The 15090-nt window shown below is 50.5% G+C and overlaps 1 protein-coding gene across 4 annotated transcripts in view; it reads right to left on the bottom strand.

The window, feature by feature from the left end:
• Positions 1–637: 637 nt before the first annotated feature.
• The window catches only part of RAB11FIP1 (RAB11 family interacting protein 1), a 30012-nt gene continuing 15559 nt past the window's right edge, over positions 638–15090 (bottom strand). Inside the window, exons 3-7 of one of the 4 annotated variants that reach the window (XM_079909501.1) lie at positions 13549–14335; positions 10715–12505; positions 9835–9943; positions 4027–4218; positions 638–2857 (exon numbers count right to left, since the gene is read on the bottom strand). In XM_079909501.1, coding sequence (XP_079765627.1) covers positions 2837–2857; positions 4027–4218; positions 9835–9943; positions 10715–12505; positions 13549–14335 — 2900 coding nt within the window. In that variant the 3' untranslated portion in view covers positions 638–2836. Of the gene's footprint in view, positions 4219–9834; positions 9944–10714; positions 12506–13548; positions 14336–15090 lie in introns of all 4 variants that reach the window. The other 3 variants (XM_079909500.1, XM_079909499.1, XM_079909502.1) reach the window with 3 other exon arrangements.

Genomic DNA, 15090 nt, shown 5'->3' with positions numbered 1-15090 from the left:
GAGCATCTCCTCCCTTTTGAGAGGTGGGGACCCTTGGTTGAGGCAGGCAGACCTCTCACCTCATCAGCAAAGAGTGGGAGATTGGTAGAATGAGCTCAGGAGGAAGAGTCCTTTACAGCCAGAATTCCCTCTACTCAGAAATGAATGAACTCGGTTGACGGAACCAGGAACCTAGATCTGGTACTGATCTGGGCGTTCCTGAACCCAGTGCGAATTCAACTCATGCTCCAAAGGTCAAGATGTCACTCTCTGGGAGATCAGTGGGGCAGGGGTGAGGAGGCAGGGGGTGGCATGGGGGAGGGAATCAAGAAAGTGGCCTTGTTCATGAGATTAGCTGAAGGCGACCACTGCCAAGGAAAAGGTGGCAGCCTGTGGCACTAGGGACAGGAAATTCAAATGATCTTCATCTGGTAAACACCATAGTCCCTTCCAGGCCAAAATATGGGGTATGTCATAGGGAAGGGTCAGAGATGTCCCAACCTCTGGAGGAGAAAGGGCATTGGGATCCCTGGGCATCAGACAGCGTGGCAGCAGCAGGAACCCAGGCAAGAGACCCTCATGGGGTGAGAAACGCCAGTCACGCCCCCAAGAAAGGTTTTCCAAGAAGACAGAAGAAATTCTTATTGCACCCGTACGACACCACAGACACAAATCTTTGAAAGGTAGTGCCATTTTATTTAGTGTTGTAGGAAATTTTAGGTTACTTCTTAAAAATAAAAGCAAAGAAGTTCAAAATTCCTGAAGTAACAAAGCAGGAAATAAGAATTCTGTAATCCAGAGACGCTGGGTGAACTTTCAAGTCAGAGGGAGGAAGAGGTCAAGTTAGCAGCTCACATGATAGATACTGAGAAACCACAGGGTTGAGGCTGGTGTGGAGGTTAAGCTTAACTGGAGGTTAAGCTCTCCACTCACCTAAGGCAACAGATCCTTCAGCCTTGAGGGACCATTAGTTAGCAGTTCTAAAAAAGAAGGGGCACAGGGAGGGAAGATCGTGCCTAATTTCACATCAGGTTGCCTCTGGCCTTCAATCCGGCAGGTGGCTGAGTGTCGTGGACCCTCCTCCCTCTTTGGCCTTCCGAGCCCCCACTGTTAGCAAAGCTGGAAACCACACACGTATCCCACTCACCACGCACGCACCCTCCACTCAGGGTCAACGCTGTTCGTGTGGCAAAGGACAGACCTTCCTGCCCCTCCATTCTGTTACCCGGAGAGGCCGACACACAGGAAGTAAAAGGGGTGGGCAGGACATCTGTCAAAGTCCAAGGACTGAGATGATATGAAACACCCGGGCAAAGGGTTGACATTTTTTTCCGGACGCTGACCTCCCACTGAAGTTCATCGCAAGGTGTTTGGTATTTCATCGGATGCTTCCCTGAAGTACTGACTGGTCTTCTGGGGGGTCAGCCAGGCAAGGCCAAGAAAGAGCTGCTCCTGCTTCTGCAGAGCACGGCCTCCTCCTAGGGCCCATCAGTTTGGTGAGCACTTTCAGCAGCTAGAGGCTAATTCAGGCTCTCCTGGTATAGACAGCTGGGTGTAAGCCCTCAGACCCACGCCGGCTGCAGGAGCTCTAGCCCTCCAGTCCACCTGCCCCTGCCAACAGCTCAGAGCAGGCTCCAGCTTTCCTAGCTGAGTTCTCCCTCACAGCAGAGTCCTCAAGGACAGGCGTTAACCGGTGACCTTGAGAGGTGCAGGAATGCTACCTGCGTTGGAATTTTTTTCCCAGCAGTGGTAGAAACCAGACACCCTTGAAGTAGATTGTCCTTCATTCTCCAGAGTTCTCGAGTGGCATACAGAGCAGAGGAATTTGCTCCTCCACCCAGACGTTCCTCTCGGAGACCGTTCCTCTCAAACAGAGACCGGCTCCCATCCCCGAGGTCCTAGCAGCAGATCTTTCCACAACAACCAGCTCTTGGGAAGCATGCAGGTCTCCGTAGCGGCTCTTCCGAGGAGAAACCACTCAGCGCTCCCGCCACCCAGTGCACGTGGGCATCACCGTCAAAGTACATTGACATCAAGTAAAAAACATTGCAGAACAAATATATACACGTGCATTTGCAGAGTTCCAGGGAATATCCAGTTCTCTTTACAGGGATGCACGGAAATCTCATAGCGCTACAAAAATACAAGTCATCTGAGAAGTTTACAGTGGTCCCCAGTACTGTAGGAGGGTATTAAATAAAAGAGCTATCGATAATTCAAAGCAAATTAGCTAAATCAAGTTACAGTATCATCCTTCAGATTAAAGTGCTCTGATATTAACTAACGTGGCAGCAAACGTGATCCTGAAAAGGGATTCCGCTGCCAATCACCTTGCCTCTTAACTTCAGTATAACAAGAATGAACATAGAAGAGCGTTCCATTTAATAACCGCTCTCATCTCAACCCCTGCCCACCCACTTGGCCTGTGACATTCTCCTCCCAGGAGAGATGTTGGGATTTGAAGAGATTCTGTCACAACTGGGAGAAAAAAATGAGTAATACAGAAAACATTCCAATTCCAATATCAGGTTACTAACAACGAAATTACCTGAAGACTCTGAACTGGTGCTATTAGTTGAGAAGGGGGCAAGTGTCCTAGTTTAAAAAAAAAAAAGAAGTATGTTAATCTAGTTTTAAAAATACAGCCATCTAAAAATAGGTATCATCTTGCTCTTCACAATTTTATAACAAGGGGTGGGGGAGGGAAATGCCAAGAAGAGCTGCTAAGGGAACCAGGGAGCCAAGCGACGGCACGTGGGAGAGGGCCAGTGGATGCCGCTGCAGTTGTTCCGTACCTGGTGGGACTGTTTTAGCAAATGCTTGGCTCACCCGATCCCTAATCAAGGCACTGACTCGGTCACTCCAGCCAGCAGGGACCCTGCGATCACAAGAGGAGGGATTTTGACCAACTGCCCCAGTGCAAAGTGATTCTAATTCCCCTGGTCTACTTTCCGTACCTCCACAGACAGCCCCTCTTGGATGATAAAGAGCACACTTTAAGGCTACAGAGTAGCGGAGGCTGATGTCTGAAAAAGGCAGCTTGCTCCAAATATCAGAGGCACACTCGGAGGTGTACCCTAAGCCCCTCTGCTCCAGTCGAAAACAAAAGACCAAGTCCGAGGAGCTGGGTAGGTTTACATAGTATCAAAACTTAGCATCTGCAGCCAAAACGCCACAGCTGGGCTACTCAAAGGCCAAGAAAGTATGTGCAACACCGCACCAACTGCCTGGTCCTCGTCATCTCACCCTAAGTTTTAATGGCTGGGGGAGACGTACTTTATATTTTATTTTTTTATTTTTTAAAGATTTTTTCCAAGGTATGGTTTCTCCCTCCTAGTCCTATTGGCTTTTTTTTTTTTTAATTTTATTTATTTATTTTTGGCTGTGTTGGGTCTTCGTTCCTGTGCAAGGGCTTTCTCTAGTTGTGGCAGGTGGGGGCAACTCTTCATCGTGGTCCGCGGGCCTGTCACTATCGTGGCCTCTCTAATTGCCGAGCACAGCCTCCAGACGCGCAGGCTCAGTAGTTGTGGCTCACGGGCCTAGTTGCTCCACGGCATGTGAGACCTTCCCAGACCAGGGCTCCAACCCGTGTCCCCCGCATTAGCAGGAGGATTCTCAACCACTGCGCCACCAGGGAAGCCCGGGAGACGTACTTTAAAATCTCAATATTAAAGAAAGAAAACCCCAATGTTAAAAATACATTAATACCCCCAGCGCCATCTGAACCTCTGGGCCAGGATCAGATCTAATGACCATGTCTCCGGTCAGGCATAAAATATTTACAAGTTGGTTAAAGGCACAGTGGCATTTAAAAATAAAACCCTGGGAATGTCCAATAAAAGATTCATTGTAATAATTAACCTGGCTTCTGTGGGTGGGACTGACTCTTGCCAGATAAGGCTCGAGGGAGAAAGCAGTCTGGAGCCTGGACCCTGGGGCTCTCAGGCACACCGAGTCCTCGGCCTTGGGAGCAGGCGGAAACAAACTCACACACAAGTCTCAGTGCCGGAGGCAAGTGATTCACATTTTTCCTGCTTTTTTGCCAACCTGAGAGGGAACCCGGAGGATGCTGGGGGTCTCTTCCATGACCCTGACCAGCAGGTTGTCGATGTAGTCTTCCAGCTGGCGCACCTGACACTCCTTCTTGCTTATCGTTTCCTTCTGTTTGAGGACAAGCTGGATCAGCTCGTCGTGGGTCAGCTGTGCATAAGCAAACGCGGGTTCCGAGGGCTTGTATTTCTTTGGGGGGGGGGAGAAAAGTGATAAAGTCAGTCAAGGAGTCAAACATCTTAAAGAAATACAAAAGAGGTAGCTTTTAGTGACTGAGTCTGTGATCTGAGTCTCCTGGGAATTCGTCTTTGATTTTGGTGGAAAACTGATGACGGATGAACTTTTCTGTGAAAGGGCCAAAGAGTTAGTATTTCAGGCTGTGCAGGCCACAGGTGGCCTTGGCTGCATGTTCGTCTTTGTGGTTTGGTTTGGTGTTTTGTTTTATGACCTATTAAAAATGTACAAACCGTACCCAGCTCACAGGCTGCAGACCCCCGGGCTAGACTCTGGGCTTGGGGTTTAGAGATGTAATGACTGGTGGCCTGTGAACCCTGGAGCTGGCACAACCAGCTATCCAAGTGGAGCTGAGCCCCAGTCTAAGGTGACCTGTGAAGAAACCCTAGTGGCAGACGGTGCAGGAGGCGACACTGTCCCCCCAAGACAACACGTGGCCGCTCATCCCAGAAGGTCTGCTACTGCCTCGGCTGTGCTCAGGATATCTGGTGATTAGGAGGGTGCACTGGGAGACCCCACTGTAAGTCATTCCCCAAAACTACGCAGAGTCAAAGCCAAGGGCCACCATCACAGCCATCGATGGCGCCCCCTCTGGGTACAGTGGCTGAGCAGCCCCGTCCTGACCAGAGCGGGAGCCCCATGGAGTTACATTGACAATCTGGGATGACTGGTGGCTGACTGAAAACTGCCCAGGCCCCAGCCACGAGGAAACGCAAGATAAGGATTATATAAAGTAACACGCTGTACCAAGTCTCTAGTGAGAGGGGAAAAACCCCCAAAGCTAACTTTTCCTGAAATCTGTGGCTCAGATTTGTAAGTTTAAAGAGACGAGGTCATGGGGCAACCTCAAGACAGTTTTGCCGGTGGAACTCTGAGGTAATCACGGTTTCACTGTCGTGAGGGTCTAACAGTTTCACCGAGGAAGCCTCAGAACCACCTGCTTCAAGAAGTAGCTACGTCAAGAGCAGGGTCAACCCTGACACGACACAAGAGAAGACCCTGTTCAGTCCAGTGACGCAAGCTGCCTGCACACCGGCCAGAATCCCCAAAAGAAATCCCGTCCCTCTTGTCCGGGCTACAAAGAACAGCACGATGATGGCAACACTAGCTTAGAAACGTGCCTGACACTTTCAAACAGGGTGTGTCTGTTTACATATCCTATCAAGGAAAAAAGTGGTCTTTGTAAACAATAGCCAAGAATACACCCTCAAGGGGTTTTAGATTATACCTCTGTCACAGAAGGATTATATTTATTCAAAAATATTGATTACATAAGATGCTCTGCAAGAGAGTTTGGGAGAGCGGAAGAAGCAGCAGGCCGTGTAGCGCAAAAAAAAAAAAAATTAATTTCCCCCCCCCCAAATAACAGGATTTTGTTTTGAATCATAAAAGGAATATTTACTTATCATAGAAAATCTCAAATCCAGAAGAGGGAAAAAATTATTAGCCTCTAATATATATAATTATAATATATAACTTATAATGTAAGTTATTATTATAACTCCAACACCTAACATTGGGGTCTCTTTCTTTCTTATTCTTCCTGTTTTTCTGTTTTGTTTTGTTTGTGGGGTTTTCTCGTTGTTGTTTTTTATTTGGTTTGGTTTATTTGTTTTTGTTTATTTGTCACACTGTACGGCTTGTGGGATCTTAGTTCCCTGACCAGGGATTGAACCCGGGGCCCTGGCAATGAAACTGTCAAGTCCTAACCACTGGACTGCCAGGGAATTCCCTTCCTGGGTTTTCTTTATGATATGTTTTACAACTTTAGCATCATACAAAATCAAGTTTTATAGCTTTTGAAAATTATTATTTTGTGAGCATTTTCCCATCATTAAACTTTAGAAAAATTGCTTTTTAAATGGATTTTCTTTGTTTGTTTAATTTTATTTATTTATTTATTTAATTTTCGGCTGTGTTGGGTCTTTGTCGCTGCACACGGGCTTTCTCTAGTTGTGGCGCGTGGGCTTCTTATTGTGGCAGCTTCTCTTGTTGTGGGGCACGGGCTCTAGGCATGCAGCCTCAGTAGTTGTGGCACGCAGGCTCAGTAGTTGAGGCTCCCAGGCCCTAGAGCGCAGGCTCAGTAATTGTGGCGCATGGGCTTAGGTGCTCTGCAGACCAATCTTCCCGGACCAGGGCTCGAACCCGTGTCCCCTGCATTGGCAGGCGGATTCTTAACCACTGCACCACCAGGGAAGTCCTAAATGGATGTTTTAAATTTCATTATATTTTAACCATCTCTCTGTTGCTGGATATTTAGGTTGGTTTTGATTTTCACAATTATATAATAACATTTATTTAAATGTGTGACCATAAATCTTTGGTCATATCCCTAAATGTTTCCTTAAGACACATGCATAGAACTGAAAAGGCACGCACACTTAAGGTGCTTCCTACAAACTGTCCAACAGCTCTTCGATTTGGATTCTGTAATCTAAAGAGGAAACTATGCAGGACTTGGAAATCATTAGAAGTTCCTATTCATGTGGTGACTAAAAAAATTAAAAAGCAATCCAGCAATTACAGAAAGTGAGTAATGGCCATGGAGAGGAAGAGGTGCAAAGAAAATACCCATTAATTCAAGAAACAATAGTGCCCAGTGTCACACATTTCCTTCCAGGATTTTTACGTTGGATTTTTCCCTCATAGCTGTACCAATAATGACGTACATTCAAATTTGTATCCAACTGTTCCCATACAATATGACAGATGATTTTTGGATCTAGTTGGCTGGATTATTTTTAAATGGAAGTGTGGAAGCCACCTGAATAAATAATACATTCCTAGTTTTAATCATCTATAAAAGATGGCGGCCCTAAAACAACAACAACAAAAAAAGCCATTGTAGTAATGATTCAGCTGGCTTTTCGTAACTTTAGCGATGCGACTTCTTTTCCTAACCTCTCTCTCACTTTGCAACATTCCAAAGAGTAGTTATTTTTATAAGCACTGTTTATGCCTTAGTACAAAGCGTCTATTCTACGGTCGGCCAATAGCCGTCTCCAGGAACCTTTCCATGTTTACTCAGAGTGGTTACCAGGTATGGTCCAGGACCAACAGCTTTGTTGCATCCAGGCAGGGGGGCAGCAGCGGAACTTACAAATCATGAGTAGAATAAGCAGCCGTTGCCTTTGTTTTAAGGCAAGTTACTCTCAGTCAGGGCCCGGAGATAAGGCCCTGGTTAAATGAGCTTTGTAGAGGAAGCAGAATGGGAACCAGGGGCCTTGCTTCTCTTCGGAGCCAAGCTGCATGCCACAGCAAACGGAAGAGGGGACGGGGCGAGGGGGGTGCTAAGTGACTCTAGTTTTCGTGATGGTCCCTTTCATGCTGTTCTTTTGCCCAGTTTCCCGGTAAATATCATTAACTCCAAGAGGACAAGTGCTGCCCCTTCTACACAACTACAGAAGCCAGCCAGGCTGAGCTGGCGAAGTTAGGGTCCACCTTTAGGCTTTGGGCTAAAACACCGTAGGTTCACAGTTCTGGCTACAGCTGATCATTTTGAGAATGATGCTTAACAGTGATGCCCTGTCAGCATGGACGACAGGCAAGAGAAGGCAAGATGGCCAGAAGATGCTAACTTGTTTTCAGCAGCAGTTCGTTATTACTACTCAGCCTCTCGACCCCAAAATCTCCAGCTTTCAGTGTACCTTCAGCCCAGCGCCTGGAGGCAAAGGTGCAACAGAGCCAGAGGTATCAGCCACCGCCTGGCACTTACAAAACGCTTGCAGGAGTGAAGAAGACGTGAGCAAAAGTTTTATTTTAAAAACACAAAAACTATTTGATGTCCTGGAGTCCCTGGGACCATAAATATCTATGACTGAATGAAACTTCTAGATGCTTGCAGTAAAATAGAAATAAAGTTTATGTCTCCCAACTGTGATCCCCAGCGGTGGGTTAGGAAATTCCTGTCCACGTGTCTGAAACACAACACATCTGAATCCCTCTGATTTTAGGATCAGAAAAGGCAGGATGAAGATACTCTCCAGCAGAGATCATCTGGGGGGCACCGGTTTTGGTTTTAAGGGGAGGAGCTGGGTTTTTTCGTGTTAGCCACTCAAGCTTTTTAAAGAGCAGAGATCTTCTCATCCAGCAATAGTCTTCCTGGAAATTTAGCTTACGGAAATCACCTACAAGAAGGGAAAAGTTCTATGCGAGAAATTATTGACGACAGTGTTGTTCATATTGAAAAATAGAAAACAAGCTAAGTATCCACTAACCAGGAAGTGAGTAAGTAAAGACTGGCATAACCGGCTCAAAGAATAATTAAGCAGCAACATGCAAAAGTGTTTACAATGTGATACTAAGGGAAAAAGAGGATTTCAGAGCGTTTCCACGCAGGTGATGGAGCTGGAGAACCATCATTTTGCCACCACCACGTGCGTTAGTGGACAGAAGGCCTGCCAGCAGAAGGCTGATAGGAACAGGAGGCTTACACCGTCTGAAACGAATTCCCCACACATTTCTTACTAACTGTAAAGGGGAAAACTAGCAACTTTGCACTGGAGACCCTAGTGGACACCACCTAACCTAAGTCATCACAGTTAACGCCCCACTAACAGGACAGGCTGGTGTCACGGGCTCTTTACACAACGCACTGGAAAGGGCACGTTATTTCTCTAGTTAATTCCTGCCGAGAATGCCCAGCCTTGACCAAACCGCAGGGAGACATCAGACAAATCCAAACTGAGGAAAGTTCTACCAAACGACTGACTGCAACTCTGAAAAAGGTCAATGTCTTGAAAGACAAAAGAGGCCAAGGAACTATTCCAGAATAAGGGAGACTCCCGAGACGAGATAACGGAGTGACCCTGGACCGGAGAACAGACAGACAAGAAAGGGCACTACTGGGAAAACTGGTGAAGGTGAAATACGGACCGCAGATGAGAAAGCAGAGAGGCATCCACGTTAAATTTCTTCATTTTGATAAACGCCCTCATTCTTAGGAATTACACACTTAAGCATTTAGGGGTAAAAGGAGCATGACGTGTGCATCTTACTCTCAAATAATTCAGAAAAAAATATATACGCAGCTACAAAGAGAGAACGGAGTAGGAGAGGGTGAGGATGATAAAGCAAATCTGATGAAATGTCAACAGTTGGTGAATTGGGATGGAAGTAGACAGGAGCTCTTTGTGCTATTCTTGCAGCTTTTGTAAAGTTTGAAATTACTTCAGAATAAAGTTACAAAAAAGTCTATCTGTGCAATGATGACAACTGCGAGAATTGTATGTTCTTACCAAAAGATAAGAAAGGACATGTGGGGAAAATGAGAATATCTGATCTGCATGGGCTGGAGGGTGGGTGACAGTTTCTTCTCATTAAAAAAGAGTACTGGTGTCAATCATGTTGCTTGACACACAACAAAATTCAACGACAGCCAAAGAACTATGAGGGGAAAAGTAAGTATCCCATGGAAAGTGTAGGGGCTTCCAAAGATCATCCAGAGACCGAGACGTGTGGTTAAGTCACCCCTGGCGTTCCCTGCTGCCCCGGGAGATGTATGTCATGGTGACTCTCACAGCGGGTTTTCTAGATCCCTAACTAACCTGCCTCCTTCTGGAGAAGACATACCTTCATCATGGCTTCGTTGACCAAGTTCTCACTGATGATGGTGGCAGTTCCCGAGCTGGAGAGAGCGACCTTGGTGGCTGCCGTGTTCATCGGCTTCACGGGATGAAGTCTAAGGAGAAGGGGGAAAGGACACTTAGCTGTTTCCTTAGACGTGTATGTCACGGCAGAACCGGAGGAACTGAGGGACTGCCTCTCTCAGACATGGCCGCCAACGAGAGAGGTGACGGGGGAATAGGGGGGACACGCACGCTCACACCTGCAGTCCCACACGTGCCAACGTTCCTTCAGAAAGGAAAGCAGTCAGCACGAGGCAGCCACGTGCAAGCCAACGAGGCACCACTTCCGGCCACGTGTCCTGAGCTTCTCACAGGACCCTTGGCCTCGTTATCAACGTCAGGAGAACGTTGAAGACGGTCTCCTATTCTCAGAGGCAGCTGCAGCCTAGGACTCCACTGTGGGAGTCCCTGCAGAGCCCTCTGCGCGCGCCTCGAGAGGGAGGAAAGAGCTCAGAACAAACAGGCCAGCTTCCCATTGGGCGCTGCTTAAAGTAAGCTGTCCGCACTGCTGGGTTCTCCTGGTCAATCTCAGCTGGTTTCCGAGACTAGGAAATAAGATACGGTTCCCGGTGTTTCTCTACAAGGAGAGCTCCAACTCAGACCATGCAGAACAATTCCGAATCTACCTCTGAGGACAGCTGCTACTCTGTTCTTGCTACAAACACAGCTACAAACGCTGCTCCCGGCCCAGGACACAGCCCTTCCGGCAACACAGGCGGACGCCCCGCAGAACAGCTGTGCGGTGAGCAAGCCCTGGCGCCTGGAGACGAGAAGCAAAGGGGGCACGGCTACACTCACGAGGACGGTCGTCCCCCGGCTCTCACCTGTGCTTGGCCGACCCGCTTCCAGCGCTTGGCCGAGCCGAGACGGGCTGTGTGTCTGAGGGTGAGACCCAGGCCTGAAGAAGCGGCTTCCTCTTGCCAGAATTTTCCACTTTACCCGCGGAGCCCTCGACTGCTGCTTTTTTTTGAGATTCTGCTGTACTGGTGTGGTGGGTGTCAGAGTGTGCACAGGTGGGAAAAGAGCGTGTGGCAGGAAAGGGCTCAGAAAAGGGGGGGCCGGACACAAGGGAATCCAGGGCTGCAGCTGGAGGCTGACCCGGCCTCCCATCTCCCACTGGTTTTGCCTCCCCGCTGTCACCGGGGCCCGGCGACTGTGGTTCCTGAACCTCCAAGGCTGTGGTCTGCTCTGCAGAAGCGGGGGCGGGTGCTCTGGGCGCTCCCGGCCTGGGCTCGTGCAGGCCCCCTGCTGACCCATCGGCCTCCCTGCTGGGCGCCCTCTCCCGCTCAGCATGGGCGGGCCACGTGCTCGGGGAAGAAGCCCCTCCTCCCAGAGCTGCCACCGGGGCCACCCCTCTGTCATCTTCAAGCTGATCTCCTCTCTCATCTTCCGAAGCGACTTCAGGGATGGAAGGCAGGGTCAAGTCCAGATGGGCCAGGGCTGGGGGCTTTGCCTCGCAGGAGGACTGAAGGCCGTGCAGGGGGTCAGACAGCAGACCCTCGTGGTCACTGGCTTTGCTCTGGTTCTGCGCCATCCGGGAGTCGTCTCCCTGACTCCTGAGACGGGGACCATCTCTCCCCGAGCTGGCGGCATGCGCGGGGCCCCCCAAGAAGCTCCCCTTGGAGGACGGGCAGGGAGGGCGAGCTGCCAGGGCAGCGGGCCAGGGTCCAGCCACAGCCGCGCCCTCCTGGGAGTGTCCCGTGTCCCACGCATTTCCAGGGGCGGCCCCTTGTGGCGTCACCTCCTGGGGGTCACCTCTGTCCCCGCGGACCAGCACAGGGGCCTCCTCCCCCGCCTCTTCCCTAGAGAGCTGCTCGGAAAACAACACCTGCCCCTTGATTTCCTTTCTGCCCTCACAGGCATCCGGACCCATCTCTTCGTGTCTCTGCATCGCAGAGTCAAGTGGAGGCACCGACTCGCCCACGGGAACGGGGGGCACCGCTTCCTTAACTGCAGGACTCATCCCGCCACCCCCGTCTGCATCCCCCACAGGAGACCTAGATTGACCCGCAGAGCCTGAGGCTTCCTGCCTCGGGGGCTTCCCGGCAGGGCTGCCCGTCCCGCCTCCTCTGAGCGCAGCGGCGGGTGTTACTTCTCGGGCCTCGACAGATGAAGGGATGGTGCCTCGTTGTTTCCTGGGGGGAGACCCCAGAAGCTCTTCTTCTCGCCCCACTTCAGGCTGCGTCCGGAGAGACTGTCCTGGGTCATCAGCGCTGGTCTTCCCCACTGGAGAGTCTTCCATCCCTTTCCCCACTGGAATGGGTGTCTGTTTGGAAAGCGAGCCCACAGCACAAGGAACAGTACTTGGAACTTGTGTCAAACTCTCCTTTTCTAGCTCTGGTTCAAGGAGCGAAGGCGGTTCTTCAGGACTGGCCTCACCCACATCTGTGGGAGGCCAGTGTTCAATGGGAGTGGATGTGGAAATGGGGGCCGCTACAGGAGAGGAGAAAGAGGAGCCAGGAGGAGAGTCCAAGGGCTGTGGCTCTGAGTCATGCCCCAGTTTAGAAGGGATGGGTGTCTGACCAGAACTGGAAGGGAGAGCAGAGAACACGAGAGGAGAGCGAGTGGAAGGAGGGAGCCTGGGTGCGGGCTGAGCCTCTGGAGACACTTCCAGTCTGCAAAAAGGACAAAATAAAATCTGCAGGTCAGTTGCAGATGCAGCATGAGAGGCAAAAGACATGTAAAAATACAGTCTTTCCAAAGGCGAGAACTCTTTTTTATATTGGGGGCAGTACCTTGAGAAGTTAAAGAAGCAACACCAATACTTAATCCACAAAGGGCACAATTTTATCGCCAAGTACATCTGCCACAGAAAGGACTGTTGCAATAGAAACAGAAAGATCCAGGTAGAGCAACAGTCTGCAGTCTCTTTTGGTGATAAAGAAAAAGCACCTAAAAAAGGTGCACCACAAAGCAAGAGGCAGATTTTGAAGAGGAATACTGTGTGTGTGTGTGTGTGTGTGTGTGTGTGTGTCTGTGTGTGTGTGTGTCTGTGTGTGTGTCTGTGAAATCAAAGTAGGCAGAATCTCAAAAAAAAGTCTCTCCCACCCCCAGCGCACAGGAATATCGTCACTGTGAATGTGAGTCATGCTGAGAAGCAGAACACCGGCTAGTGAGACAACGTGCAGAGGAAACACACAGAGAACCCTCCCAGTCACACTTGACAGTGGACCAAGGGTCTCTTGTGCCAGCAAAGCCACACCAAAGTGCAAGGAGGAGAGATTACACCTGCCTCAAAGGGAACTCATGGGAAGAACCTACTAAACCCCGGTCTGCACGTACCACCACCGAAACCTGGTATTGCTCCCAGACCACGGCACTCGGAATCTGATACAAAACCAGGGCATTCCACTGTGCTCTGCTTATCTCACTGAGATGGACAGACCAGTTCTAGGTACTTTCGCCAGAAGCAAAACTGTGTGCAGAGAAAACGCTTGCGGCAAAGATGCCTGCAGGGAAAATGTCGGGCAAGGGGCAGACCACGCCTGCTGGCAGTGACCCCGGGCTGGGGCACATCACTGCAGTCTCTGCAGGTGGGCCAGGCCAGTGGTAGGAACTGGCTAAAAACAATTTCTGCAGGGACCACTACGGACCAACAAGCAAGGTCTGCTCTAACGTAGGCATGGCCACTGGGCCCCGGGGAGGGGCCGAGACTCACCGGGGTTTCACGGCTCTGGTCTGGGGAGCCCTGGGTGAGGGAACAGGTGGCGCTGGTGCAGCCTTGGGCTCTGGGTCAGCTTCTGGTTCTGGGATCTGCACGTCTTCAAAGGGGTTCGGGGCTCTGCCCCGTCCGGAGACAAGGGCCGCAGTCTCCTCGTCCGATCTCTTCACAGCGTCGTCGACAGGCCCCGGCTGGTCCTCACTGGCTCTGACCGCCACGGGCGTGCCTTCCCTCTCCTTCCCGGGGGCGGCCGGCGGGCTTTCGCCTTCACTGCCCTTGGCTGTGTCCTTCTTCCCGGTCACCAGGGAGAGCAGAGAGGACTTCTTGTTCTCCTGTTTCTTGCTCTCTTTGGTTTCCTTTGCAGCCTCCAAGGTCGCCAGAGCCGCGTTCTCCCGAAGGTCCCCGCTGACCAGCTGCTGGTAGGATGGCAGGGACATGGACTTGAGAGAGTCCTTTGTGGAAGACTCGGAAGGCACTGCACCTCCTTCTCCAGGCTCCTTCAAAGGTCGAGAGGCCAGGTTTTCTGTAGATGAGAACAAATGCTTCTTCCTGAGGCCCTGGGGGGATGGCGAGGAGGCCGGGGAGCTGCCCTTGGTCTCGCTCTTGGCTTCAGGCTGCTCCACATAGACGTGGTTCCCGTTGATACAAACATTCGAGCGGGAAAGGGTGTCATTCTTAGACCGAAGGCCTCCCAGGAAGGAGAGTCCTTCCTTCTTGGGGGGGTTGAAGTGGATCTGGTTCAGCTGCTTAGGATCCACGCTTGCCGTTCCCTTGTGAGACAAGACTGTGGGAGAAGAACCAAGAACCAAGGGAGTGAGAAGCTAAGGGAATGGGTCGCAACACGGGGTGGGGGTGGGGGTGGGGGGCGGGGCATGGCTTTTGTCCTCACGCATCTGAGTGCATTTTTGGTTGTCACAGCTGGGTGGGGTGTGCTACCCGCATCTAGCAGGTGGAGGCCAGGATGCTGCTAACGCTCCTACAAGTACAGGGAGGCTCCCACAACAAACCGTTATCCTCCCAACTGTCAGCGGTGCTGAGGTGGAGAAGCCGTGCATGGAAGCAAGGATAAGGGCAGTGCTCTTGGTAGAGGTGCAGAATCTGGCCAATAATAGGGATCTGGTCACTGAGACTGAATTTCAAAATATCCAGTTAATTCAGAGTTAATGGAACTGGATTCCTCGGCTTTCATTAGGAATGTATTCCATGAGAGCTCAGTATAAGTACCCAACGAATTAATGAAATATCAGAATTACTGTAAGTTTCCATGGTTTTATCCTTAATTAAAAAAAGAAACTCGGGGCTTCCCTGGTGGCGCGGTGGTTGAGAGTCCGCCTGCCGATGCAGGGGACGCGGGTGCGTGCCCCGGTCCGGGAAGATCCCACATGCCGCAGAGCGGCTGGGCCCGTGAGCCATGGCCGCTGAGCCTGCGCGTCCGGAGCCTGTGCTCCGCAACGGGAGAGGCCACAGCAGTGAGAGGCCCGCATACCACAAAAATAAAAATAAAAAATAAACTGTACATGCATTCATTCTGTTAGCCCC

The sequence above is a fragment of the Stenella coeruleoalba genome, assembly GCF_951394435.1.
Source record: "Stenella coeruleoalba genome assembly, chromosome: 21".
NCBI lineage: Eukaryota > Metazoa > Chordata > Mammalia > Artiodactyla > Delphinidae > Stenella > Stenella coeruleoalba.
The sequence above is the reverse complement of the archived record's forward strand: the minus strand, read 5'-3'. Positions and strand labels throughout refer to the sequence as shown.